This window comes from Canis aureus, chromosome 22 (genome assembly GCF_053574225.1).
Source record: "Canis aureus isolate CA01 chromosome 22, VMU_Caureus_v.1.0, whole genome shotgun sequence".
Lineage (NCBI taxonomy): Eukaryota > Metazoa > Chordata > Mammalia > Carnivora > Canidae > Canis > Canis aureus.
In genome coordinates, this window is record NC_135632.1 from 22,477,276 (window position 1) to 22,502,812 (window position 25,537).

General features: G+C 37.9%; 1 protein-coding gene and 1 long non-coding RNA gene across 34 annotated transcripts in view; one reads left to right on the top strand and one right to left on the bottom strand.

Annotated features, from left to right (window-relative positions):
• The window catches only part of TMEM108 (transmembrane protein 108), a 344,051-nt gene that overhangs the window by 146,473 nt on the left and 172,041 nt on the right, over nt 1-25,537 (bottom strand). For 24 of the 32 annotated variants that reach the window (XM_077865118.1, XM_077865155.1, XM_077865135.1 and 21 more), the window contains one exon: nt 14,661-14,746. In XM_077865118.1, coding sequence (XP_077721244.1) covers nt 14,661-14,700 — 40 coding nt within the window. In that variant the 5' untranslated portion in view covers nt 14,701-14,746. Of the gene's footprint in view, nt 1-14,660; nt 14,747-15,343; nt 15,482-25,537 lie in introns of all 32 variants that reach the window. The other 8 variants (XM_077865133.1, XM_077865156.1, XM_077865131.1 and 5 more) reach the window with 2 other exon arrangements.
• The window catches only part of LOC144293886 (uncharacterized), a 40,957-nt gene that overhangs the window by 218 nt on the left and 15,202 nt on the right, over nt 1-25,537 (top strand). The window contains exons 1-4 of one of the 2 annotated variants that reach the window (XR_013361257.1): nt 1,108-1,170; nt 1,573-1,693; nt 22,652-22,706; nt 23,708-23,814. This is a non-coding gene — a long non-coding RNA (uncharacterized LOC144293886). Of the gene's footprint in view, nt 1-1,107; nt 1,171-1,572; nt 1,694-22,651; nt 22,707-23,707; nt 23,815-25,537 lie in introns of those variants that run through there. The other variant, XR_013361256.1, reaches the window with a different exon arrangement.

The following is a 25,537-nucleotide window of genomic DNA, read 5'->3' on the forward strand; positions in this document are numbered from 1 at the left end:
ATTTTAGGCTTTTCATCTTCTTCCTCTTCCATTTAAGACATCTTTGGTTTCTGATATACTCACTGCCCCAAACCTCCTGTCAAAATTTACCTGAAATGTCCACTTGTGCAGTTAGCACATGGCCTCAGTGGTTGAAAAAATAGGATTTTACAAAATTTATCAAATCATCAAATGCTAAACCACTGGAATTTTCAGACTACCATATGCTGAGCTTGTGGGGACTTTTATTCTATTATGGAAACTTTATTGAATAGGAAATATAATAAAACTGTCCACATTATTATGATCTCTAATTATAGAATTAGGAGACACTTAAAAAATTCTTCATCTTCTCAACTCTAATTTTCTGTTTTCCATTTTTTTCTTTTTTTTCCATTTTCTTTCTACCATCCTGATCTCATTTCATTTTACATAATACTTCCAGATTCAACTAAGATCCCTTTTCTAATTCCTTGTATTCCTTTATCTGTATTCTTAATTTCTGTGTTACTCTGGGACCTTAAGCTTATTCAAAATACTTTTATTTCTTCCATGCTAGACTCTTCCACTGGATTATATCCTTCTGAGGAAACAAAATAAAGAGCAAAAGATTTCTTCACCAGTCCCATAACCATTTCTTGCAATTTTTCTCTTGAAATACTGTAAATACTGAAGGAAAATAAGCTATGTTGGATGAGTTTGGCAGTAAGGCATGATAGCCCCTTGGCAAAGAATCTGTGATCATGTGAAAGAAGAGCAAACACTGGGCTGGTGGAGGAGCTGGAGACAAATCAGCTACAGACCATGTTGCTGAGTTTGGGAAATCCAATGGGATGTGTAGTATCTGCCTTAGTCTGGACAGGTGATAAAAGCTCAGTTGTGGAGTTTAACCAATACTCAAAACTTAAGGCCAAGTCAGCTTCCCTATAGCAGCTCTGGATGATCAGTCTGTTGAGGCAAGGCCCTCAGGTCTGAGGATTTATGGAAAATCGAATTCAGTTCCTTAGGGGAAAACGCTGACAGGATCTTAGTAGGCAATCCAAAGATGAATTTATGGCAGGGTTCTAATGTCCAAGGAAACTGGAGTGTCAGGCAGAGAAACAAAGGCAGAATCCAAGGTGGGGGTAGGGGAGGAGGGAATAGGTGAGACCCTCAGGGACAGCAGCAGGACATGTGGGGTTGAATGGCTTGGTAAGGACCCAGGAAGTAAAACTTCAGCTCATATCTTTCATGCTGAGAGTATTTCCTACTCTAGTTTTTTCTCTAAAACTCTGTCAAAGCTTTTCTATAATTAACCACACCAAAAGCAGAATAGTTTAAAGGCTACCATCCCTGCCCTTTTGCTGCTCTAATGCAGCCCAATAGTTTGCCATCTCTATTTACTTCCTGAGTTCCTTGTCATTCTTCGAGGCACAATGGGTCTGTCCCTAATGTTTCTTCTTCTTGTCACATTAGCTTGAATGAGGCATAAGTGCCATGACTAGATCAGAATCAACACAAATTGTTAATGTTTCACTTGACACTGTGAATGAGATGTCACAGTTATGCATGCTACATATCTAGTCTTTTCTACCTCTACTCTCCCACATTCAGCTGTTACCCAGAATAAACAACTGGATGAGGAGGAGGACTGGAGGCACCCTGATACATCTCTATCAACTGACAACCTCGTCAGCAACCATGTGATGGTAGCAGCTTTCAATCAGGAGCAGGGGTGAGTGCAACATCCTCTGAGGGGTAGATGATGGCAAATTTAATTCAAGAAACAAACGGGATGTATACTGGGAGCCAGATTTCTTTCCCCATTTTTTTCACAGTTGCTATAATAATCTAAGACTTCTAAAAATAAAGCCATAAGGATGGCATAACCAGAGCTTGCTAACTAAGAAATAATGAGGCTAAATGAACTACAGACTCAGCTTATAAAAGGAATGGCCCATTACCTCAATGGGTTGCAACATTTCTTTACCCCAATATTACCCAGCCAATATCTAACTTGGGAGCCAAAACTTCTATCCTGCTCCTATTTATTTCTTTAAGCAGACCCAGAAATGGGTGTTGGTGGACAAAAAGAAAAACAAAGCAAAAACAAAACAAAACAAAACCCCAACCATCAAAACTGTTAAAACAAGATGAGGCATACTTGAAGTAGGTAGAGTTGGATCCAAATTCCTTGTAGGATCTTGAGTACAACACTTGGCTTCCTTGGGTTTCCATTTCCTTCATGGCAACAGGGCTGCCAGGATGATGAAAGGCATTTGAGATAGGAAAACACTTTATGAAATAAAAAAGGCTTGTTTTTATCATCTCCTTTGACGGTAGTGCTGGTTATGGAGACTAATCATTACCTCTCTCCATGTCTGGAACCAATTAAAACATATATAGAGGAGTCAGAAGTTGGATCAAAAGTCATCTTTATTACTAGTTAAGCTAGATTAAAGAACATGACTTGACCTATGGCTTCCTACTATATCTTATAATGCATTATCTTCTTTATATCTTCTGTATTATTTTGATTGTATTATAAGCTTCTGGAGAATAGAGATTATGCCTTTTATCTCTGTATCAGAATTTTTCACAGAGCCAGACATGCAGCAGACACTCTGTCTGATAAAGGATCACATTAATCATATTTGTACTCCACTTTCTGTGTGAAGCCTTTCTCTCTACTAGTCTGGGAGCTCTTGGAGGGAAGGGTTCATGTCCTTTCATTTCTTGTGCCTAGCATAACTCCTGGCACATAGTAGGTTCTTTATAGAAATGACTTGAAAGAAAATGAAGACAGAAGGGTACCAGATGGTCTAATGCCACCCAAAGACTGCACAGAAGGAATTAAAGTAGGAAAGTATCCTAAGGATTCCTTTCATGATAACTTGTTCATTTGGGAAGATTTCTATCAGCAAACAGTTTTTGATTTGAGGATTTAAGATCATTTCCCCATCAAACTTTAGTTTTTGTCTACTGACCAGACACCCTGGCTATCTGGCAATCTGTACCCTGGAATATCTCAATTAGAGTTACTCTGCCAATGTTCTTAGCAGAGAAAAACTGTCATTTGGTAATTAACTTACAGCCATGACCAAAGCCTGTAACATCTGATGTTTCAGCATATAACACTGACCCTTGTTCTTCTCCCAAAGGATCCATGCACCATGAAGTAGTTTCCTTTGGGGTTGCTGCTGGAATCAGTTTATAGCACAATATTCAGGCCTCCCAGACAAGTATAGAAAGACTGTGAGAAATAACATCTCTACCCCCTGCATCATTAAACTTCCTTGTAACTAAGGGAGATGCAGTGCTGCCAGGCTAGGATTAAAGCAGAGGTCAGAATGTGAAGGCACACAGAAGAGGTAGGGAATCTTAAAACACTATTCTAATGAGTGACACCCCTTATTTCAGGGGCTTGCAGAGAATGAGAAAAAAAGCCTTCCTGTACAGACCAGGATGCCTTCATGGGGCATATGTACAACATGATGCCTCCATGGGGCATATGTACAACATGCAGCTCACTTAACAGCAACCACCTGAGTAGGGCTGCTCTGGAGTCCCACCCTCTGCTCTATGTGATTCTCCCTGTGCTTTGAGAGAGGTACACATGTGTGCACTGTGCTGTGTTCAACCCTGGACTATTCATTCTCTGTGGGCGCTGGGAGAATCCCGACTTTGCCCCTCTAGAATAAATCAGATATAAAACAACTTTACTTTCAAAGTCTTAAAAGGATTCAGCAAGTCTTATTTCTTAACATGATAATCAAGAAACTGGTGGTCTAGAGGCTGTCCTTTATCCTGGCACAAGGCCCCGATGTTCTGCCTCAGTGGGCCCCACATATCAGACTCTGTACCACAGGGCAATGCAGGGCGAGAAGGGCTAAGCAGCTTTAAAACTAGTAGTTTGGTGCAACGAATACAGACCTCTACAGTTACTAGCATTTGTGGTATTGACCACTTGAAATGTTGCTAGTATAACTGAGGAACTGAATTTTAAAATTTAATTTTAACTAATTTAAATGTAAAAATTGACAAATAATACAATTAGAAAAAATTTAAGTATGTGAATCTATTTTTTTCAAGAGTAAATTTTATGAAATATAAATGAAAATCCAGTACTTCTAACAAAATGTAGTGTCCAAATTGAGATGTGCTATAAGTGCAAATTATACACAGGATTTCAAAGACCTGGTATGAAAAAAGAAGAAAGCAAATATTTCATTAATAATTTTTTATACTGACATGTTGAAATGAAAATGTTTTAGATATATGGAGTTAAATAAAGTGTATTATTGAAATTAATTTCACCAACTCCATTTTACTTTTTCTAATATGCAAAAATATACTAGAAAAATCTAAAACTGGGCTTGTATTCTGTCTATGGAACAGTGTTGATCTAGACCACAATTTCGATCTATGTGGAGTTGCACTTGACAATATAAACCACCCACAAAACCTACCCATTGTTCCTCTGTTCAGTCCATTCTATTCTAATGCCATGTTTGCTGAGGGTCTTCCATGTGCTGGGCACTCTTCTATGTTGGCTCTTAGTGGATATTCCAAATGGAAATGTAAACAATGAAAAATAAAGTGCAAAAAATCCCATCGGCCAACTCCATTGCTATGCAGAACTTAAACAAGGGTAATGTAATGGGGAGAGCCAGGTTTGTGGGGAAGCCACTCGGAGGAAGTCTGAGCAGCAAGGAGCCTCATGACAGGTGAGGGGCAATGGCCCATCAAAGGCCCCAAGCAAGGAGTAAGTTGGAATACTTGAGGAAGGAAAAGAAAATTAGTGTGATTGGAGTGCAGGGGTAGAAGGCAATAAGGAGATCCTGAATGGGCACTGCACCAGGAGTCTGTGGGGTCATGTTAAAGCCTCTGCCCTCACATCAATTAGGTTTAGATCTTGGACAAGTTATCATCTTAGGATAGCACCAGTTTCCTCATCTGTTAAATGGAGTGGCAATTGCTAAAGGAACTTGCTTTCAGTTCTTAAAGCATATGATTTTAGGATTTTTCCATATACTTTAAAGAATAAAAATCCTGTCCTGGATAAAAAGAAAGGAAGCAAATGGAAATATCCTGACTTCTAATCCCTTTCAAGATTTAGCAATTGCTTATATGATGCCTCCTCCATTCTCCCTCTCCCCATTTTGTTGTTTTATTTTAAAGAAAATGAAAATCATTTGATATTTACCCAACCTTTTCTCATAGTATCAAAGGGTAAACTTCTTGTTTAAGTACTCCTTGTCTAAGGGCTCCAGGTCTGCTTCTAAAGAGCCCAACTTGAGACACTACTGAAAGAAAAAAAATGAATGTCCTGACAGTATTAGATCAACTTTTTGAGTGAAATATAGGACATTTTTCCCCCTATGGAATTTTTGTATCTAAGCTATTTAAGAATAGGTTTTATTTTTTAGCTCAATTATTTTGCATTTAACAGAGGTCAAAATAACAATAAGATATCAATGAAATAATGTGACTCTTTTATCTGAGCTTCATTTTCCACCTTCAGGGCTTCTTCTAAGCCATGGTAAACTGCTTAGATGTGACTGCATGTGTAACAGATAAGAAAGCTGCCCAGCCACTCAAACTTCCATTTAAGCTGGCACTTGCCAACCTTGGGGAGCTGGCCATGCTTCAATAATGACCTCCAGGTCAGAGTTGGAATCTTAATAATTATTACCCCACCTCAAACGCCCCACACTGGAGCTTCAGATCCTCCCCCTTTTTATTCCTCTCTTGCTGTAACCTGGGATGCCAAGGATGACCTAACAGGTACTCAGGGTATGGTCCTTTATTTTATCTAGGTCACTCCTGGACCCTTGCTTCTCGGTCTTTAGGGGAAAGTGGGCATATTCTCATTTCTTTAGCTAACCAAGGAATTTCTAAGTAAACTGTAGCATCTTTTTTTATCTCAGAGGGCTCTGGTACTCTCTCCCAATGTTCTCCTATAATTAGCAAGCCTCACAGCAGCTTGCACATAGCCTGAGATCTGTCCTGTGGGGAGACAGTTGTTTGACTTTTGAAAGAACATCTCAGGGAAATCATTAAAGCACTTATACTCAGTGTTAAATAGACTCAGTGAAGAGAGGACACAGGAATTCCATTTCTGCCTCTTCTAATCAAACACAGCACAATTATATACCCAACACTAGCATTTACTGGCAAGGCCAGAAGCATACCCTATGCACCAACTACATATGGACATGTGAATCACATCTAGAGCTATTCCTGCCCTGAGGGCTCACCATTAATTTGCACTTCGTGTCCTCTGAAGTTCAGAGCCCTATATAGTGCTTGGCCCATGCAAAACTGTCCTGGGAGCTTTTATACCAGCTCAAATCACTGTGTGTGTGTGTTTCAAACACTCAGCCCTATATCTATTACAGTTACAGTACTCTCTCGCCCTTATATTATAGTAAAACTTCTCCAAAAAGCTGTATCAACTCAGTTCATTTACTTATACTCTTCTTACTCCTGGACCCACAACCACCATCTACTGAGTACCTGTTTTGAACTGGGCAATGTGTTAAGTGCTCCATATACTTAAATCAACAACTCTATGAAGTATAGCAATATTATGCTATAGTCAGTTGAATGATGGTCTCTCAAAAGTTATGTTGACATCTTAACTGTGAAACCTGTGAATATGACCTTATTTGGAAAAAAGAGTCATTGCAGATATAATTAAGTCAAGGATCTTGAGAAGAGATCATGCTGATTATCCAGGTGGGCCCTGAATCCACTGACAAGTGTCCTTTTAAGGACCTTCCTCTGGGAAGGCCACATTAAGACAGAAGCAGTTTGGAGTGATATAGACATAAACCAAAGAACATCTTGGAGCTACCAGAATGGAAGAATCAAGGAAGTGTTTTCCCTTGGTGCCTTTGGAGGAAATACGACCCTGCTGACACCTAGATTTCAAACTTCTGGCCTCCAGAATTATGAGAGAGAGAAAAAAAAATCTGTTGTTTTAAGCCACCAAGTTTGTGGTAACTTGTTACGGCAGTCATAGTTTCATAGATAGGATAACTGATAAAGATGCTCACGAAGCAAATGAGTAGTAAGACTGGCCACAGCTCACAATACCCTGAGCAATACTGTGGTACAGTCAGAGCAAAGGCAAGGTAATTCACTTTATGAGGAGCTGTAAGGATGCCTGCAGCAGATAAAAGATATATTCTCTTGAGAAGAAAGGCTCAAACACTTCTGAGGGACAAGAGCAAAGAGAAGAGAGAGTCTAGTGATGGAAATACCCAAAGAAAAGGAAGGGGAGGTAAAAAGGTAAAAAGGAGGGGGAGATATGAAAGACAACACTGCAAGAGCAACGTGTCTTAGGTTTTGGGAGCTTTTTAGATTCTAGCCTGAGAGTCTCTAGCGTCCATCACATTTATAAAGGCAATGGTTACACATTTAAGAAAATTTTCAGATTAGATTTTTTATAAAGCAAACATGAGGTTGCTGAAAAAAAATCCTGTTTCTTTATTTTAAAAATTCTGCTCAAACTTCTCTTATGCAGAACAATCTTTCAGAATTTTGCCAGATCCTGCTAAGCTAGAAAACACCCTATTGGGACTCCTGTGTGGCCCAGGGTCCTGGGATCAAGTTCTGCAATCAGGCTCCCCATGGGAAGCTTGCTTCTCCCTCTGCCTATGTCTCTGCCTCTCTGTGTTTCTCATGAATAAATAAAATCATTTAAAAAAGGGAAGAAAACTCTCTGTTAAAACAGTACCCACAAATGAAGCTTAAGTACATTAATGAAAATTCCACTGAGTTGTAACCTAGGTGAGGACATGCTAGACTGCCTTTCACATTCCTTTTTAAATTTTTTAACAGGATTTTCTAGGCAATGGCACAATATAACAACAAAAGAAACAAACTATTTAAGGACAGTATTAACATGGCAACCCACGCTTAGAAATTTTGCATTTATGAAATTTTTATACCCTTCTCATTTAGCTCTCGCAATAATCATCAAGGTATTTATTTTTATAATCTGTGTATTGTAGTTAAGGAAAATGAAGTGGCTCTGGAAGGTTAAGTACTTGATGCAAAATCCCATAATTAGTATGAGAAGTGAGAGCTCAAAGTACATCCTTTAAATCCAAATTCTATGCTCTCTCCCACCATATGCTTTAGCAAAAGTACTTTCACATAGAAAGTTGAATTTACTCATGAAGAGTTAACATTTAAATTTGCATAAGTCAGCAGTTGTCCTAAGTGTGAGCCTGATTTCCCTCAACTACATTTTTGCCAACCTTGTAATAGAAAATGCTCAAAAAAAAAAAAAAAAAAAGATAAAGTACTCAAAAGTCATAAAATTGTCTTTAAAATATTTTATTTCTCAGTCTTCACTGGAATTGCTTACAATGAGAAGGTCTTATTAAAGTTTGTTTAATCTGCATAAGACACTTTGTTGACTTATACAAATTAAAAAAATCACAACTTAAAATGTAAAAGACATTAAATCAACATGACACCTTTAAGGACCCAATATGTCTAACTTCCTGGGTTAATGTCACATTTGAATGTGTTACTTCCTCAATTTTTCTGTGTGAATGACTTTTCCTTCAGAACCAAAGAAATCAATTCTCCCTAGAGAACATTTGCAAATTTTTTCATAATGAAAAAAAAATCAACTTCAAATTCTTGATTTGCAAACGCATTATCCATCATGAAGTAAGGAAGAAATAGTCTTATAAAATCAAGTTCTAAAATGGACCCACTGTAGTGAACAATCAGAGCTAAGGGCTACTCTTATGTTTTCCCTTTGCTTTATTTCTAATCCTAGCTAGTCCATTCCTTGTGCTCTTGTTCTTTTAAAACAGAGTAAAAACTGATGTGGGAAACAAAGGCAGAAGAAAAATTATTAAGTTTTCTTACTACTTACAGCCGATTGATGAGTCCTTGCAAAAGAGTGACATTCCCCTAGAAACTCAACTGGCTCGATGTTAAGAATTTGCAAGGGCAAAAGGCAATCTTAGCCTGATCCCCAGGATCCTGGAAGTCTACTTTACCATATAAAAATTCCTTTAGAAATTTCCTTTATCTCTAAACCCCCTCAAGATACATGTTGGCAATCATCATCTAAGCATATAATCAATCGACATATACCTGAAGGGTCTCATGACTAAGGTTTTATTAGATGGCAATCAGTGATCTTTTCCCAACAATAGCTAGCCCCTGAAGGTCCTGGAAACCGTGCTTCCAAAATTCCTTAGAGACTTACTTATCTCTAACCTCCTTCGCCAAAGACATCTCAAGAATTCTTTCTTGGCCGTTGGCTTCAAACCCTAACATTTTTTTCTACATCACTAACTTCCAGTATATCCTGAAGAGTAATATGAAACTTCAGATTTTAACACTTCCTAATCCTACAACACTGTGATTCTGCTAGTTCTCTCCCTGAAATCTCTCTTACTCTTTCTTCCTAGCTCACCCTGTTTTGTTCCAAGATCCATTTCACCTCTAGGCAGCTCAAGTGATAACAGGGAAGCTGAAAAGCTTCCTTCTGCTCCAAGATAGCTTTTCATAAATCTAAGACAGTGATTTTCAAAGTGTGGTCCCAGGACCAAACTTTTGGCATCACTGAAAATTTAGAAACGCGGGATCCCTGGGTGGCGCAGCGGTTTGGCGCCTGCCTTTGGCCCAGGGCGCGATCCTGGAGACCCGGGATCGGATCCCACGTCAGGCTCCCGGTGCATGGAGCCTGCTTCTCCCTCTGCCTCTCTCTCCTCTCTCTCTCTCTCTCTCTCTCTCTCTCTCTCTGTGACTATCATAAATAAATAAAAATTTATTAAAAAAAAAAAAAAAGAAAATTTAGAAACGCAAATTACTGTCCCCACCCCATATCTGCTGAATCAGAAACTCTGGGGGTAGAGCTCAGCAATCCATGTTTAAACAAGTTTTCAGCTGATGCTGTTGCATGACTAAGTTTAAAAGCATTGCTCTAAGCCAGTGATTCTCAACCCTGGTTGCAGATTATAATCATCTGATGCCCAATCACCATACTCTCCATTCCCTCCCCTAAAGATTCTGATTTAATTGATAAAAAGTAGGGATTGGCCACCGGGATTTGTTAAAAGCTTCCCAGGTGATTCTACTGTAAATTCAGGTTTAAGAAACATTGATAAAAACCAATAAGAATAATCAAGCCTAAAATACAGAAATGCAGTTTTGACAAAACAGATTCCTCTATTTCCATAACACTGACTGAAGACCAAATGTGTCATTACCGTTATTATAGCCACTGGTGATAGCATGAGAGAAATGCAGATTGATAAATTGCTCTTAGCTACTAAATAGGACATGCTCTTTTATTTCCTTAAGAGCACAGTCTTTAGTAGCCTCAAGAGTGACAGATTTGCAAGAGGTGATGGATAGACAATCCAACAGCTACTGGCAGTGAAGGCACACTCAGTTGGTATGTTTCGTATGGGAAAGAGTGAACGTCATTTGGAAAAGAATTTTTGGTAAGCCAGGATTTGAACCCAACCAGTCTTAATCCAAAACAAAGCCCTTAATTACGGCTGCCACACTGTTACTCTTATTGGATGTTATGAACAAGCAGTGTAAGACGCCTTCAATGGTGTGGATGTTACGAACAACACAAGGGAAGATACCTTCAACGGTGGGGAGGAGATGAAGATCCTTGATTTCATATGCATTCATAATGCAATATGTTTATGATTGCCTGTAACATCTAAAAGAGCCTAAGTTTCTGGAGTCAGCGGAAAAAAATCCTCTTATCAGGAGAAACAAACCATGAAGACAGAATACATGAACCAACTGCAATTAGTCCAGTATATGCAGAGCATGCAACAGCAAGCAAGATGCATCAATAATAATACAGAGCATGACTTAAGAAATATAAATGCCTGAGTACAGAGCAACGCTTAATTACTAAATATAATCACTCCTTAACTCTAAGTATCCAAACAATTTTGACTTGAATAGATATTGACATATAAAAACTTATTTTCATAGCTCATAATTAGTTTAGTCTTCTTAATAAAGTAGCATAGTACATAGCACCTAGGGAGAGATCAAATCTGCTCAGAACTTAGTACCTCCCCACAATGTCATGTTCTTAAAAGTTTGTGATGATGCTTCTTATCTTCCATTATTACTTCTTTTTATTAAAAAACTGTGATATGGCTTGGGAAAAGCAGTCTTTATCATGTTAACTCCTTCCTCTGTAGAATGGGATCAATGATAATTAATGTCCTACTTGCTCTGAAATTCTGAGAATTAAGGCCCAGTAAGAAAACTGACATTTATTGTAGGTCTTCTATGTGCTATTATCTCACTACACAATCTTATGTAGTGGGTGGTCATATTGCATTTTACATATGAGATGCATGGAGGTAATAAAGTAATTTACCTAACATAAGCCACTTATTATGTGGTAGTGCCAGGATTTGAACCCAGGTCTACAGATCGAAAACCCAATTATTCTTAGCACTAGTTTCATATCTTTTAGTGTAAAAATGACAAATGAATGCAGCATTTGTTTTTTTACAGAACTGTAAAGGTTCTCACCTCCACCCCCCTCATCCTCAAGCTTTCAGTTGTTCCAAAGTATCATATGTAAAATGTGTTAAACTTTCCCAAAGGGCTAAAGCTGGCAGAATGAAATACTCAGTACTGTACTGTGGAATGGAGCCCAAGAAATAAAACAAATTAAACACAGTCAGTTGCAATAAAAGTAAAATATTAAAACCTCAATTTCCCTGCCTGCCAAAGACTGCATCCCTTAGCCCCTATCAGACACACAGAAACCCCAGTGACTGTTGATTGTGATGCAGTAATCCAGAGACAGCCTGGATCTTTTTTCCTTTTTTTTTGACTTCACTTGACATCACTACTAGGATGCAAACTTTATCAATCATAGAACCACCCCTACCTAGCCACAGAACAGAAGGGCCACAATGATTTTTTTCTGCACATAGTGAAGGCACCAGGCAAGATGAAAACAATGGGCATGAACAAAGAAGTCAGAGAGACCTGAGTGTGAATTCTGACTCCATCAACCTAGGGCAGTCCTTAACTTACTCATCAGTTAATACTTCTTCATCTTGAAGCATTTGCCTCTGGAATGAATGAGATGATAAAGGTAAACCAATAAGCAGATGTCTGTGACACAGTTGGCACTCAAGAGGGAATAGCCTCTCTGATGATAAAGACAATTTATAAACTCACTCATGTTCATTAGTAAGTAACTGCTTGTTTGTTTTTTTAAAACAAATTTTGTAGTAGACTAAAGAGGACTACAAATTCTTACTATTCTTCCCTTTGAGAGTTAGAGTCCAATACCTCTCCTCTTGAATAAGGAATGGTCTTAATGACTCCTTTGGCCAATACAGTGTGACTGAAGTATTGCTCTTGGGCTTCCCAGCCTAAATCATAACAGGCCTTGTAGGTTTTGCCCTGGCCTCACAGCTGTGAGTGCCATGTAGTAAGTCTGACTACCCCGAAGCCTCTACACTGTGAAGAAGCCCCCACTTTGTCATGTGAAAAGGTCTCAGGGAAAAAAGATGTTGGGTGGGCCCCAGGCTGGTCCAGCCTCCAGCCCATTGTGGAATCTCCGCCAACCCCTACCCAAATGGCAGGTGCATGAACAGTATAAGTGATTGTTGCTTCAGTCTACAAAATTTGGGGGTGGTTTGCTATGCAACAAAACAACCAGGACACTCTACCAGGCTTTTTCCCCCAAATTAAAAACATCAATTTGCTATGTTACATAAAGTAACAGTAAGTTTACATTACTCCTGTAGTTCTCAAGTCTGTTTCCGACACTGAAAGAAACATTGTTTGTGGACAATTTTAATCCAAGTGTAGCTTAATAACTGGCTGAGGAATGACATATACCAGCTACTGAGTGTGTATGTGTGCCAGAGATTAAATTAACTTGGGTTTTACTGAATATCCAATTCTCTTGAAAATAAACAAATGCTGTAACAACCTCTCATTTTTATGAATTTGTGAAAACCATTTCTCTGAAGGCAGACTAATTGACCTACTGCCCCAGTGCTTGACTTCTCCATTCTACAAATGTGGGCTTCTCCAGCCAGCTATCTAGTAACCAGGGTGGTTTATTAGGGGCCACCACCACCCACCTCCTAACTAGCTGAAATCTGCCTACCCTGGGCTGCTTGTGTCTTAGGCAAGCCTGCAAACAGTGAAACTGTTAAGACAAAGTTGATTTCTGCAGCATTCCAGTTAAGGTTTGAGGAAAATCCCTTTAGTTTTTACAAAGGCTCCACTTAGGAAGATAGGCCTCATTAGCATAAGACTTGATCTCTGACCCATGGAATACTTAACTGAAGCCTTTTAAGTAACTTACAAACTTATAACATTACAAAAACTTCGGGGCATATAGTCAGCAGAGGAGAACTCAAGTAACATTGTGCTGCCTCTCAAATCTACAAGCTCTCTTTCATTTCCTGTTTTTTTCCTCCTGCAAAGCCTGCTTTCCTCTTCTTGGATGGGGGTTCGTGTGTGTGTGTGTGTGTGTGTGTGTGTGTGTGTGTAATCCTATCTAACCTTCAAATGTCCACTCTCCCATCAAAGCAGTTAATTATTCCTTGATGACATTGCTTCTTCAATCTATAAAGCCAACTTTTTAACAAGCAGGCTTATTATTTTTTTAAAAAAGGCACAAATCCACAGTCCTATAGGATGCATGAAGAAAACACGAGAGAGGCCATTTAACTTGGTGACGTTTCACGGGCTGAAAACAGGGTGATGGGACCTGTGGTTCAGGGATTAGAATTCAGTGGCAGAAATAAGTTAACCTGAATGCTTTCTATAAAGTGCTTTGCACTGGGGGTACAAAATAACCTGAATAATAAATTCTAAGGGCCCATCTTGCATCTCAGTCTCTTATGTCATTTTTTAAGCAAAAGTTAAAAAGGAACCATCCAGCCTAGGAAAGATAGGCCTTCTATATACCTCAGCAAAAACCAGATAAGTACAAAATCTGAATTTCCAGATTCTTCCAACTCAATGGCTTTGGTTTGACCTGGAGTGGGCAATGTCTACTGTCCCAAGTGGGTCAACCTGAATATCAAACCTACCGACTGGTGTTGGTTTTTACATTCACTCAGTAACAACTGCAATCCTAAAGGTTATAGTCACTCTGGGGCAACTGGAGATTTGTGCCACAATCCACAAAACACATGAGCAACATGCATAAAGTCATAATCTAACATTTCATTCTACCATCAAACCTAAAGAAATCATATTTTTATCACTCATTACTTAATAACACACATAATTAAGCAAAACATTCCAAGTCAGAGGTTGTACAGTCACTGAATGGTAACAGGTTCTATATGACAAAATCCAAAAAACACAGCCTACGATTCCTTTTCTGTGAGGAACCTACAGAAGATCATACTGAAACCCTTTATTCTGCCACAAAGCCAAGAGCAATAATGTTTTTTGACGCTCATCTTTAAATTAACTATGCTTAACATGCCAACTTAGAATGATTATAACAGAGTATACATTACAACTGATGCCCAAAACAATAGAATGACTTAATACTTGATAGTTTAACTACCTAGACGAAGCAGAGGGAAATTTTCTATTGAGCAAACTCTGGTCTTCCTCCAGATAATGTAGAAGTTTCTGGCACTGGACAAATAATACTGGTATATTCTAAAAGAAATGTGGTATCAACTTACTTAATAGTTGGCAATAGAGGGCCTGTAAACTTCTCTTCATGGTATCATCTGGTCCTGCGTGTCCTCCAGTTTATTCATGATTCTGTCTAGGAAATGGGAAAAGAAAATTGTTACACCCAGTGAACATAATCCAAGTCAATAATCAGAAAGAACTCCACTCAACATGATCCTGGTTGTAAAGCTTAAAATATCTGACTTTGAAGAGGAAAATCCTTGGAATGGATATAATTTATAATCATCTATGTTAATATAAATATCAATTCATCAATTGGTTAAAACACTACTGAAAGAAACTCATGAACAACTAGATATGAGAGACTGACTTAGGAACTTTTGAGTACTTCCAATTAACCTCCTCCTGAATCTAGAGATTTTGTTTTGAAACAGGAAAAATAAAAAATTTCTAATCTTATTTCTGTTATGGTATTCAACCAAACAGAACAACCCCAAAAGCTTCACCACACTTGAAACTGTATTACATTAAATAAATTTTCTATTATTTTCTGGTTATAAAGGATAATCAAGTATAGAATATTTGGAAAACATAGCTAAACTAAGTAGAGACAATATATAAGAAAGTACAAATTACCTATCTCTGCAGCCTTTCCATGTGCATTTCTATTTATCTGTCTTATCTTTTATTTTTAAGTAGGCTCTACTCTCAATGTGGGGCTTGAACTCACCACCCAGAAATCATACCGACGGAGCCAGCCATCTTCTACTGTACATTCTAATTTTTCTCCTTAGCAGAAAAATCTTGTGTTACCATTACTTCACTACATTATTTTAAATGGCCCACAGTATTTCTTTAAGGTAAATTCCTAGAAATGCAATCACAAGGACACAATTTGAGGCTTTTGAAATATACTGCCAAATTACCCTTCATCAGTACCAGTATATGAGACTATCCATTAGACTACAACCTACCCAATAATGGAAATTTATAATTTCTTTACATCTTTGCCAATAAATAGGCAAATATTTCATCTCATTGTTTTAATTTGCATTTTATAAGTTTATTAATCATTTGTTCTTTTTAAAATTTTTAGTTCACATTTGACAAAGATACTTTTTTTTTGACAAAGATTCTTTGGTAAAGCTCCTAAACCTTCTCCTAGGTTCATCCATCACTTCCTTATAAAATCTAGGTTTAGCAAGAACTCTGTTTGACCAGAACCAGAAGTCAGTTTGACCAGAACCCTCTTCTCAACATATGATTAGGTTCCTTATCCTCTATCAACTCACAGGTGATAATTACCCTGGCCTGTCTTTAGCAAGAATCTTGTTAGGTTAGCTTTGCCAGAACCCTTTACCCCTGATGTTTTCTCTTAGTAATTTTCCATCCACTGACCTCCCCACCCCCCTAATTCTTGGCTATAAATGGTCACCTGCCCAAGCTGTATTTGGAGTTGAGCCCAATCTCTCCCCAACTGTAAAATCTCATTGCATTGTTCTCTATATTTATCCCAATGGTCCTGAATAGAGCCTGACTCACAATCTTTAACAAATGTCATTGAATATCTTTAACACTTTAACATTCTCTATTGGTATGCTGGGTTATTTTCTCATAATGCCTCAAGCGAAACTGATTTATCTTTCAAATATTTTTGCTGAGATATAATTCATGTATTATGAAATTCAGCCTTTCAAGTATGCACTTCAGTGGTCATTAGTATATTCAACTTGTGTAACCATCACCAGTACCTAATCAGAACATTTTTCATCACTCTAAAATAAAACAAACTAAAAAAAATCCCCCAAACTCCTATGTTTATTAGAAGTCATTACCCTTCTCCCCTCCTCCCAGTCCCTGGCAACCACTAGTCAACTGTAGATCTGCCTATTCTGTACATTTCATATAAATAGCATCATATAACATTTAATTTTTGTATCTGGCTCTTTCACTTAGCATGTTTCTTAGGTCCATCCATGTTGTAAGGCATGCTTATCCCCCCTTTTTGTGAAAATGATAAACACACTCATACACATCCACACACACCGATGGTTAAAGAGACCTTCCTTAGTTCAGGATTACAGAAACAATTGCCTATATTTTCTTTTTGTATTTTTTAATTTCCTTTAGATCTGTTTTTGGACTTTGTGTTACATTTTATGTCTCTGTTTGCTTGTTCTTCCACTATAACAATAAGTGCTGTTTAAATTAAACTCTTGGTAAAGTTAGGACCTCATTATTATTCTTTTTAAGATTTATTTTGTTCTCTAAATTTGTTTTTCCCCTAAATTAACTTTATCATTTTATTAAATTCCAGAAAAAATATTAGTATTATAGTTGTAATTATTTTCTACTTGTTTTAAAGATTTGATCTCCTCAAAATCCAAATGTGGTAAGGAGAATGATAAATAATATTTTGAATAACAAGAGATTTCAGTTCTGAGAGACTAAGAAGGAGGGGCGAAGGAGTCCAGACATCAGAAGGCTGAAGAGTTGATACACAAAAGGTGCTGAGAGTCAGAAAAAGAACAATTTGGGCAGGCTGGGTGGCTCAGTGGTTTAGCACCGCCTTCAGCCCAGGATGTGACCCTGGAGACCTGAGATCAAGTCCCACGTAGAGTTCCCTGCATGGAGCCTGCTTCTCCCTCTGCCTGTGTCTCTGCCTCTCTCTCTCTGTCTCTCTCATGAATAAATAAATAAAATCTTAAAAAAAAAAAGAGCAATTCCAAAAGACAGAAGTGAGACCTAAGAATAAAAGATAAAATGAGACATTTCCAAGAGGAGATGACCCATAAACTTTAAGATGCATAACATTTAATTTTTCATTGCTTGTTTTATGCTGTTTGTACTTAAATACATCTATTCTCCATAATGCTTATCCACCACCAGTACTCTCAAAATCTCAGCAGAAGTCTTGTACAAAATAGCCTTATATTAGTGGTACTCAGCTGGGCAATGATAGAACAGAGACTATCTCTCAACACAAGGGAGACCAGGAACAGGAAAAGCCATGGGAATCATAAGCAATAGTTAGTGGGCATCTATGGAGGACTTAGGACATAGTAAGTACTCAATTGTAAAGCAAGTAAATATACGAATGAATAAATAAATAACAGGAAGCAGAGACACAATTGTTTATATTGATCAAGGAGAACATAAGACCCTTAGTCATCTCTAGAAATGCTTAGTGATTTTTGAGAAACAGACTTTTAAAAAAAATTTATTTATTATTTATGATAGACAGAGAGAGAGAGAGAGAGAGAGAGGCAGAGACACAGGAGGAGGGAGAAGCAGGCTCCATGCCAGGAGCCTGACGCGGGACTCGATCCCGGGACTCCAGGATTGCGCCCTGGGCCAAAGGCAGGCGCTAAACCACTGAGCCACCCAGGGATCCCCGAGAAACAGACTTTTGACAACACATGAAATAGAGCCATTTTATTCACATATCAAAGGAACACTGAGCTCATAAATCCAGGACACTTGGTATCATCTGGGTTATACAGGTTTATTCCACCTACAAGCACCATGTGGCTTATATTTATTCAAAATTAATCTTTATTTAGATCTTTTTGTGGAGTTTTGCAGTATTTTTCCTTGAGTTCTACAATCTTGTCAAATTAATTCCTAGGCAAAAAAAATTCATTCCTAGGCATTATATATATGTGTGTATGTGTGTATATGCACACATACATACATATTTGCCACTGTGATGGGATTTCTGTTTCTATTATATCTTCTACTTGCCTCTATATGAAAATGAATGAATTTTGTATATTCATTTTGCAACCTAACCAAACTTACTTAGTTCTACTGATGGTTTCTCACCTGAGTCTCTTGGGTCAGTTGTTCTGCTTTGGATAGATGGAGAGGCATAATGGGATTCCATCTAAAGCCATTTTTTAACCAGATAGTAGGAAACATTAATTGTATCTGGTCCCTTAGGGAATAAATTAGGAGCTCCAAGGATGACAACTAATTTCTGGGATGAAATTCTAAGAAAGTATAGTTTACAGCTAAGAGGCTGAAGAAAAGAAAAAGAAAGGAGGAGGATTAAAATATTTGCCCAAAGATGCAGCTACAGTGGCACAGGTGGGGGCCTCACTGATTATTAGCTCATGGTAAACAAAGAGGTGCAAGTAACCTGAACCACTCCCTAAAAAAGGTGAGCCTAACAGAATCCTGCCTTTCCCTTCTTTGCTTAAATGGAACACATATGTATTCCATTGATTCAGAAAGGGAAATTTTTCTCTTTCACAGATCACTTAAAGTGTTACAATTAGAACAGACCATATATATAGCAGAGAAGAAGTAATAAAGAGCCGAACGAAAAGCTCTGTTATATGATATGCAAATTGACTTGAAAAGACAAGTTCATAGAGAATAAGGAATACCCAGGAAAAGCCTGGAAAACAACAACATAAAAACACAACTAAGCAGGGACAGGGGAAAGAGGGACTGCCAGCCCTACAGACATTAAAATATACTCTAAAGCCTCTACCTTATCAAAAACAATTTGATTTTAACACATCAATAGACCAAATTACATGAAAATTTATATGATAAAGGAAGCATATTAAAGAATAGGCAAAAAGATGAACTTTCTGAGATAACAGCAGAATATAAGATAAAATTGTACTAATTCCAAATACTGCACATCAGCATAAATTCCAAAGAACCAGACCTTTAAATGTAAAAAATGTAAATAAATACTAGAAGTAAGGGTAAATTCTTCTATTGGGAATAGAGAAGATTTGCTAAATTTAAGTCAAAGTTTGAAGCAAAAGGGAAAATATAAACTTTATTACATAAAAAAATTCCAAAATAAAAACTGTAGTTAAGTAAAGATACAAATGAAAACCTAAAAAAAAATGTTCAGCAAAGAGTTAACATCCCTAAAACTTATTTGTAACCCTCAAATCAATTCTCATGGTGCCTTAGCAATCATTTGCATACATGCTTAGAGTGGGGAAAATTGGAGTTGCTCAACACACATGATCCCAGCTGAGGTTAAACAAGGCAATGCTCTGTCATCACCAAGTGCTGTCTAGTACTCCGAAGTGCAAGAAGGCATGAGTTATGGGGCTGTTGGCTGTGAGTTCAAAACTAATGAATTGACAGTATATATTACATAATGTATCTAGAAATACTGTGTTTCTATAAACAGAAACACATATAAAACTAAAGTTATGTATGTATCAATTAACAAAAATGTGACCTGAGGCTGGGCCTTAATTTCCTGAGAGCGATAGCTTGGTATTCACTAGTTCAGTATTGGTGAAAACTTTACAGAACATTAACTACCATGAATCGTGAGAATTAACTGCATTTGAGATGAACTCTAAAATATTTTGTGAGGCAAAAAATGAAGATGACTAACAATTCAGGCAAATAGCTGGCACAAAACAGAACAATGGCTCTCCATCTCTTTAGGACCTAGGAAGAGCTGATTAAGGTGATAGCCAACACACCTTATGGTGCCCTTTGGGAAAATGAAGTGGGGAGAAGAACAGGAGAGTTGACATAGCAACTAAGCTCACAGCCCTGCAAAAAAGTTTGGAAAAGAGCATACATCTCCATTTTATAGGCAAGGACACAGACACCAAAAATTCTGTGTTTGCTTGAGATCATACCTATCAGCTGTGAGACCTTGAGCTAGTTTCCAGACTTCTCTGATTGGTGGATTTCTTGTTTGTAAATGGGGTAAAAACAGTACTTAATGTCCCTGCTGCAAAGACTAGACAATGCATGCAAAGCACTTGTCCCTGTGCCTGGCACACAACAAGTGCTCAAAGCAAATACCTAATAGCAGAAGGCAAGATAATAACACATTAGGCCACAGCTCACCGACCACCTCTTAATTGTGCTTTTCCTAAGCTAGAAATAAACTTTGGAATATTATCCAAATAGTCCCTTTTGTTAGATCTTATTTAAATTGAATTCAGAATTTACTTTTATAAGTGGAACTTCAAGTTTGTTATTCACAATTCATGCCTTTGTCTTCCATAAAAAGGGTCTGGGGAGGCTTACTAATAGATGCAACTTGTATAACAGAATTATTAGCATATCAAGGCACATTATCAGAAAGGGAGACACAAAATTATGTGGAAAAAGGGCGGATTAATTTTACCATACAGATGCCTGGGTGGCTCAGTCTAAGTGCCTGCCTTTGGTTCAGGTCATGATCTCCGAGTCCTAGGATCAAGTCCCCAAGGGTTCCCTGCTCAGCAGGGAGTTTGCTTTTCCCTTCCCCTCTGCTAGTACTCTTTCTCTCAAATAAATAAAATCTTTAATTTTTTTTTAACATAAACTGTAATTGAATAATACATTTCTCTTGGAGCTTCCTAAAAATAAAGGCAAAGAAGAGCATTTTTTCCCCTAGCTGCATAAGTAGAGGCACAGTTTGTATTCTGTTCAGAAAAACTACCCTTTAAAAAAATGCTACCCTTCTGTGTCACTAACTTCTAAGAAAAGATCATTAGACAATTTTTGATAGGCATTAGCATCCTCAACAGCAGTTTTATAGAATACAAACAGAATATTCTTGGCATGGCTGCTCCTTATCAACCCACAATAAAAACTAAAGTCATGTGTTGAGTAGTGATTCAGGGAAAGCATATCAATGAGCAGCAGGCACACCATGCTGTAGGGAAAAGAATCAGGAAGGCCTGTCATTGAGTAATTTTGCTATGTGACCTTGACCAAGTTACTTAACTTCTCTGAGCATCAGCTTTCTTGTTTGTAAATGAGGCTGACTCCTAAATCAGAAGACTGCTTATAGAATTAAATGAAGTAAAGCACTTCCTGTGTATCTAGTACATGGCACATGTCTCTCCCTTTTCCCCCAAGTGAATGTGAGAATAGAGAAAATTAGGAAAATGAAAGGAACTGATATTTAGCAAGTCACCCCAGATCCTGAGTATCAGGAGCAGTGGATTACTTCAAGAAAGCAAATATGAATGCTAATTTACATAATAAATCATACATGGATACATGTGTCCACAGGGCTAAGTTTGAGTTATAATAGGTTTTTAGTCAAATTTTTTTGATACGGATGATTTGCATATTAAACAGGAATATTCTTTACTTCCATAAAGAAAGAGATGTTCTTATCATTATTCTGAAACTAGTGGCCCTTCTTTCTTCCAAATTTTCAGTTTTGAGCAAGAAAGAGTTCACTTTCCTCTGAACCTATGATCAACAGTGTGAGCCTGATTACAGTGTGTCACTTTGTCTCTCAGTCCTGGGAGTTTATAGGAGATAGTGGTGACTATGGTGAACTTGAAAGCATGAAGGAATGCTATTTTTAGGCTCTAGTCAATTGTCAGCAGGAGAAGTCTTTTATTCATTAAGCTGAAAATTTTCACAAAATTTCCCCCCAAAATTTTCAAGAGAAGCCATACATTTAGATATCTTTCCCTATTTTAAAATATTAGCAATTAACTCACATGGGACAAGGGTACAAGTCAAAAGAAATAGGACTGTGTGATTTCTGATTTATAAAGGCTTTCCTGGTAAAGAACCTGCATGAGTACTTTTCTAGCAAACCGAGGAGGAGAATGTCTGTCTGTGGAGAGAATCCTACTGATGGAAGAAGCAGTACAGATCTACTCTCCACCTGAGCTTGGCTAGGTTTGTCCTCTAGCAACCTTGGAGGCCAGGATCTCACTCAGTAAACTCTGAAGAATAAAAAACCCTTCAACAGTGCTCCTTTCTTCTCTCCCCTTTCCTATTTTCTTCTCTGAAAAATAAAATATTGGAGGCTGTCAGATCCACAAGATGCTGAATTCCAAACAAAAGGGCAAAAACTGTTCACCTTCTACTAAGGAAAAGCCTACAAAAAGGAATCAATTAATGTGGATTCTGCTTGGAGGACTGAGAAGTAATTGCTTGAGTGTTCCTCAAGACCAGCTAGAGTTTATTTACATGTGCTGGGGGGGAAGAGTGTTCTGCTGTCCACAATCACTGAAGTCAGCAATGGGGTAAAAATAGGATCAGGAACCTGAGGCTTACTGGAATGACACTGACTTCTTTCTTTCAGCGTTACAATGTATTAAGACCATTTATCTCATTTGAGGAGACAGAAAGGTGCTTGTGTAAGTTGAAGAATACATACCACATTTTCCCTTTTATGGTTTGGGTATTAAAGACTATACAGTGAGGTTAGGGACTTAAATGATATTATAACAATACCAAATACTAAAGGAAGATGTTTCATCACTTTGACTGCACTGTTTATGAAAAAAGATTATTTCTTGTCCATGGCAAGCACATTCATTTTTCTTTTTTTCTTTTGCAATGCCTGAAAAACATCTCCAGAGATTGAATTTTAGGACCTAAAAATATGTGTATTTCCTTTGGGAAGCAAGTATTTGTCCTAAAGATGTGCCAAGTTTTTACAATGGAAAGGGAGGGAAGGCCATATGAAATAAGCAAAACTCTTATCAGAATGTTTTACATGTGGAAAGAACATTTAAATCATGATGCATGCTTTGAAACATGTAATATATTTCAGCATGTGAAATTAGTCATAATATCATAGTCTTTGCTAAATTTTAATGTTGATCTCAAAAATATTTTTTTCTTCTATTCCTTGTCCTTAGCTTCTCTCACCCCACTTCAATCCACACAAAGACTTCTGTAATTTTTGAGCTAGTGTGAAGACAGTTTTAATTTATGGTTTTGGTTTAATCTTTTAAAATATATAATTTACATCAGGTGACTCCAGAGGATAGGTAGTCTATTAAATGTACAGTGGGATAAAAATTCTAATGAAATGAAAAATTATGTAGGCAAGTGAGGTGGTCCAATATAAAACAGATATAGCCTGAAGTTTGAGGTTCTATGGATTCTACTTCAATCTGCAGGCAAGGCCATCAGAGGAGGGCTGTGCTGTCTGCTTCAGCTCAGTGTCTGTAGTATAGTATAGAGGGCATGAACCAGGCATTTGATACAGTAGATTTTAGGAAATTGGACATGAAGGAAACGTAGGGGAATAGCCAATAGAAACCTTAGTTGCCCGGAGTACCTAAGTAAATAGGTGGTTTTCTGGTGGATACTCAACAGCCTCTGACAAGACCTTCCATCTTTTGTCTAGGGCTAACCCACAGTTGCTACTGTACTGTGCAAAGTCACTCTCTATGTGGTACAGCAGCAGGTCATCACTCCAATGATGCTCACAACACCTGGGGAAGGGAGGAACAGGTAAAGCCATTACCCGAAGAGTATGGATTAAGATCACAGTCCCACAGTGAAGTCACAGTATTCCAAGCATTTTTGATGCTTCTCAACTTTATGCCTTCCTCCAGGAAGTTTGGGTAAAATAATACAACCAAAAATAATGTGTTTCATCTCATCTGTGAGGGACTTAAACAGCTCATTTAACTATGTTGATAATTAGACCTTTCTTTGGTAATTGGATGGGCTAGAAGAAATATCTAGAAGTAACAAAATTAGTATTCCCAAAACTATCTGATGGTCAAAATCTTTTTTTTAAAATAGATTCCTTAGTTTTTCCCTCCTCCCTGGGATTCTAATGTGTAGTCAATCAAAACCAAGGACGCGTACCCCAGCCTAAAAGAGCACTACAGACACAGTGAGGCCAGTCCTGCTTGTTCTCATTCCTGAGACTGGCATTTTACAAGAGATGGAGGAAGTGGGATAATTGATGAAACCAGATTTGTAAGTTATGTTTAAAACAGAATATGACTGATTCAGTGTTTCTTAAATATTTAGATCTACAGCCTCTCATGCAATTCAAGTTTTATGCAACATGAGTTCTTTGTGATATTTTAGCCAATCTACCTTTGATACACCTCTCACTTATCCTTGCTACTTGGCTTCATAGGGATGTCAGGAAGATTAAGGAGACAATGACTAAACAGGGAGAGAGAATGAGGTGCGTGAAGTAAAGGGGGTGTGGAAGCTATATGCAGACTAAGAGACTGGCATAAAGCTGAAACCACCCTAATCGTCAATCACTTGTTCCCAAGGTACTGATGTTCCTTTTCCTGAAGACTGCATTTACAGGGGAAACAGAGTGGGGAACCATGCTACAAATTCTGAGTGGGAGGATAGGCCACACTGAAAGGGCCTCCTTCCTGTGGGGACCATAACCAACCACATAGAGAAAAGCAGGGCAGGAGTATATAGTATAAGCAGAAAATAGACTGGAGATCCATTTCTTTGTAAAATAGAGTGCTGCAAAAGAGTAAGCACCGTGTTAGTAGCAGAGAGATTAGGGCTGGGAATAAAAGCAAATGAGACATCATCTTTGCCATCAAGGAGCTTGCAGTTTAGCAAGGGGAACAAATATCATGGCGAAAAAAGTCACTGCATAGCCAGCTTTGCCCCTACCAGCTGTACAGATTATTACACTATATTCTAGAACATTTTTTACTAATTTAGACACTGAATCTCAAGAAGGGTAGTATTTTTTCTATCAGTAAAACAGGCATCACACCTATGTTGCAAGACTGTTCTGAGAATGAAATAATACATCCACAGAGTTTAGAGCAGAGAAGTACAAAAAACATGTCCTATACCTTCAGAGTAAGGCAAAAAATGACATTTTCTGGAAAGTACCAGGACAGGTTTCTGAAGGAGATGGAATATGAGCTAAATGTGCAAGGTTAAGAGGGATTTTGACTAGCAAAGGCAAAAAAGTACAAAGTTGCTGAGTGAGGACAGTGAGACAGGAGTTTGAGGATAAGTACATTGAACAACAGAAGATCTACCTCTGACTGCTTTAACATTCCTAAACAATGCAATTTGAATACGTGACTCTCCAGCTTCACAAATAAGGTTGGGCTAATGTTCTCATTTTCTGAAAGAAGGATATATGGAGGAGAGGACAAAACTGATAGGGAAACAGCAGGCAGTAGTTAAGAAGCAAAGAGATAGAGGCTGGGTCTCCAAGGCTCAATCT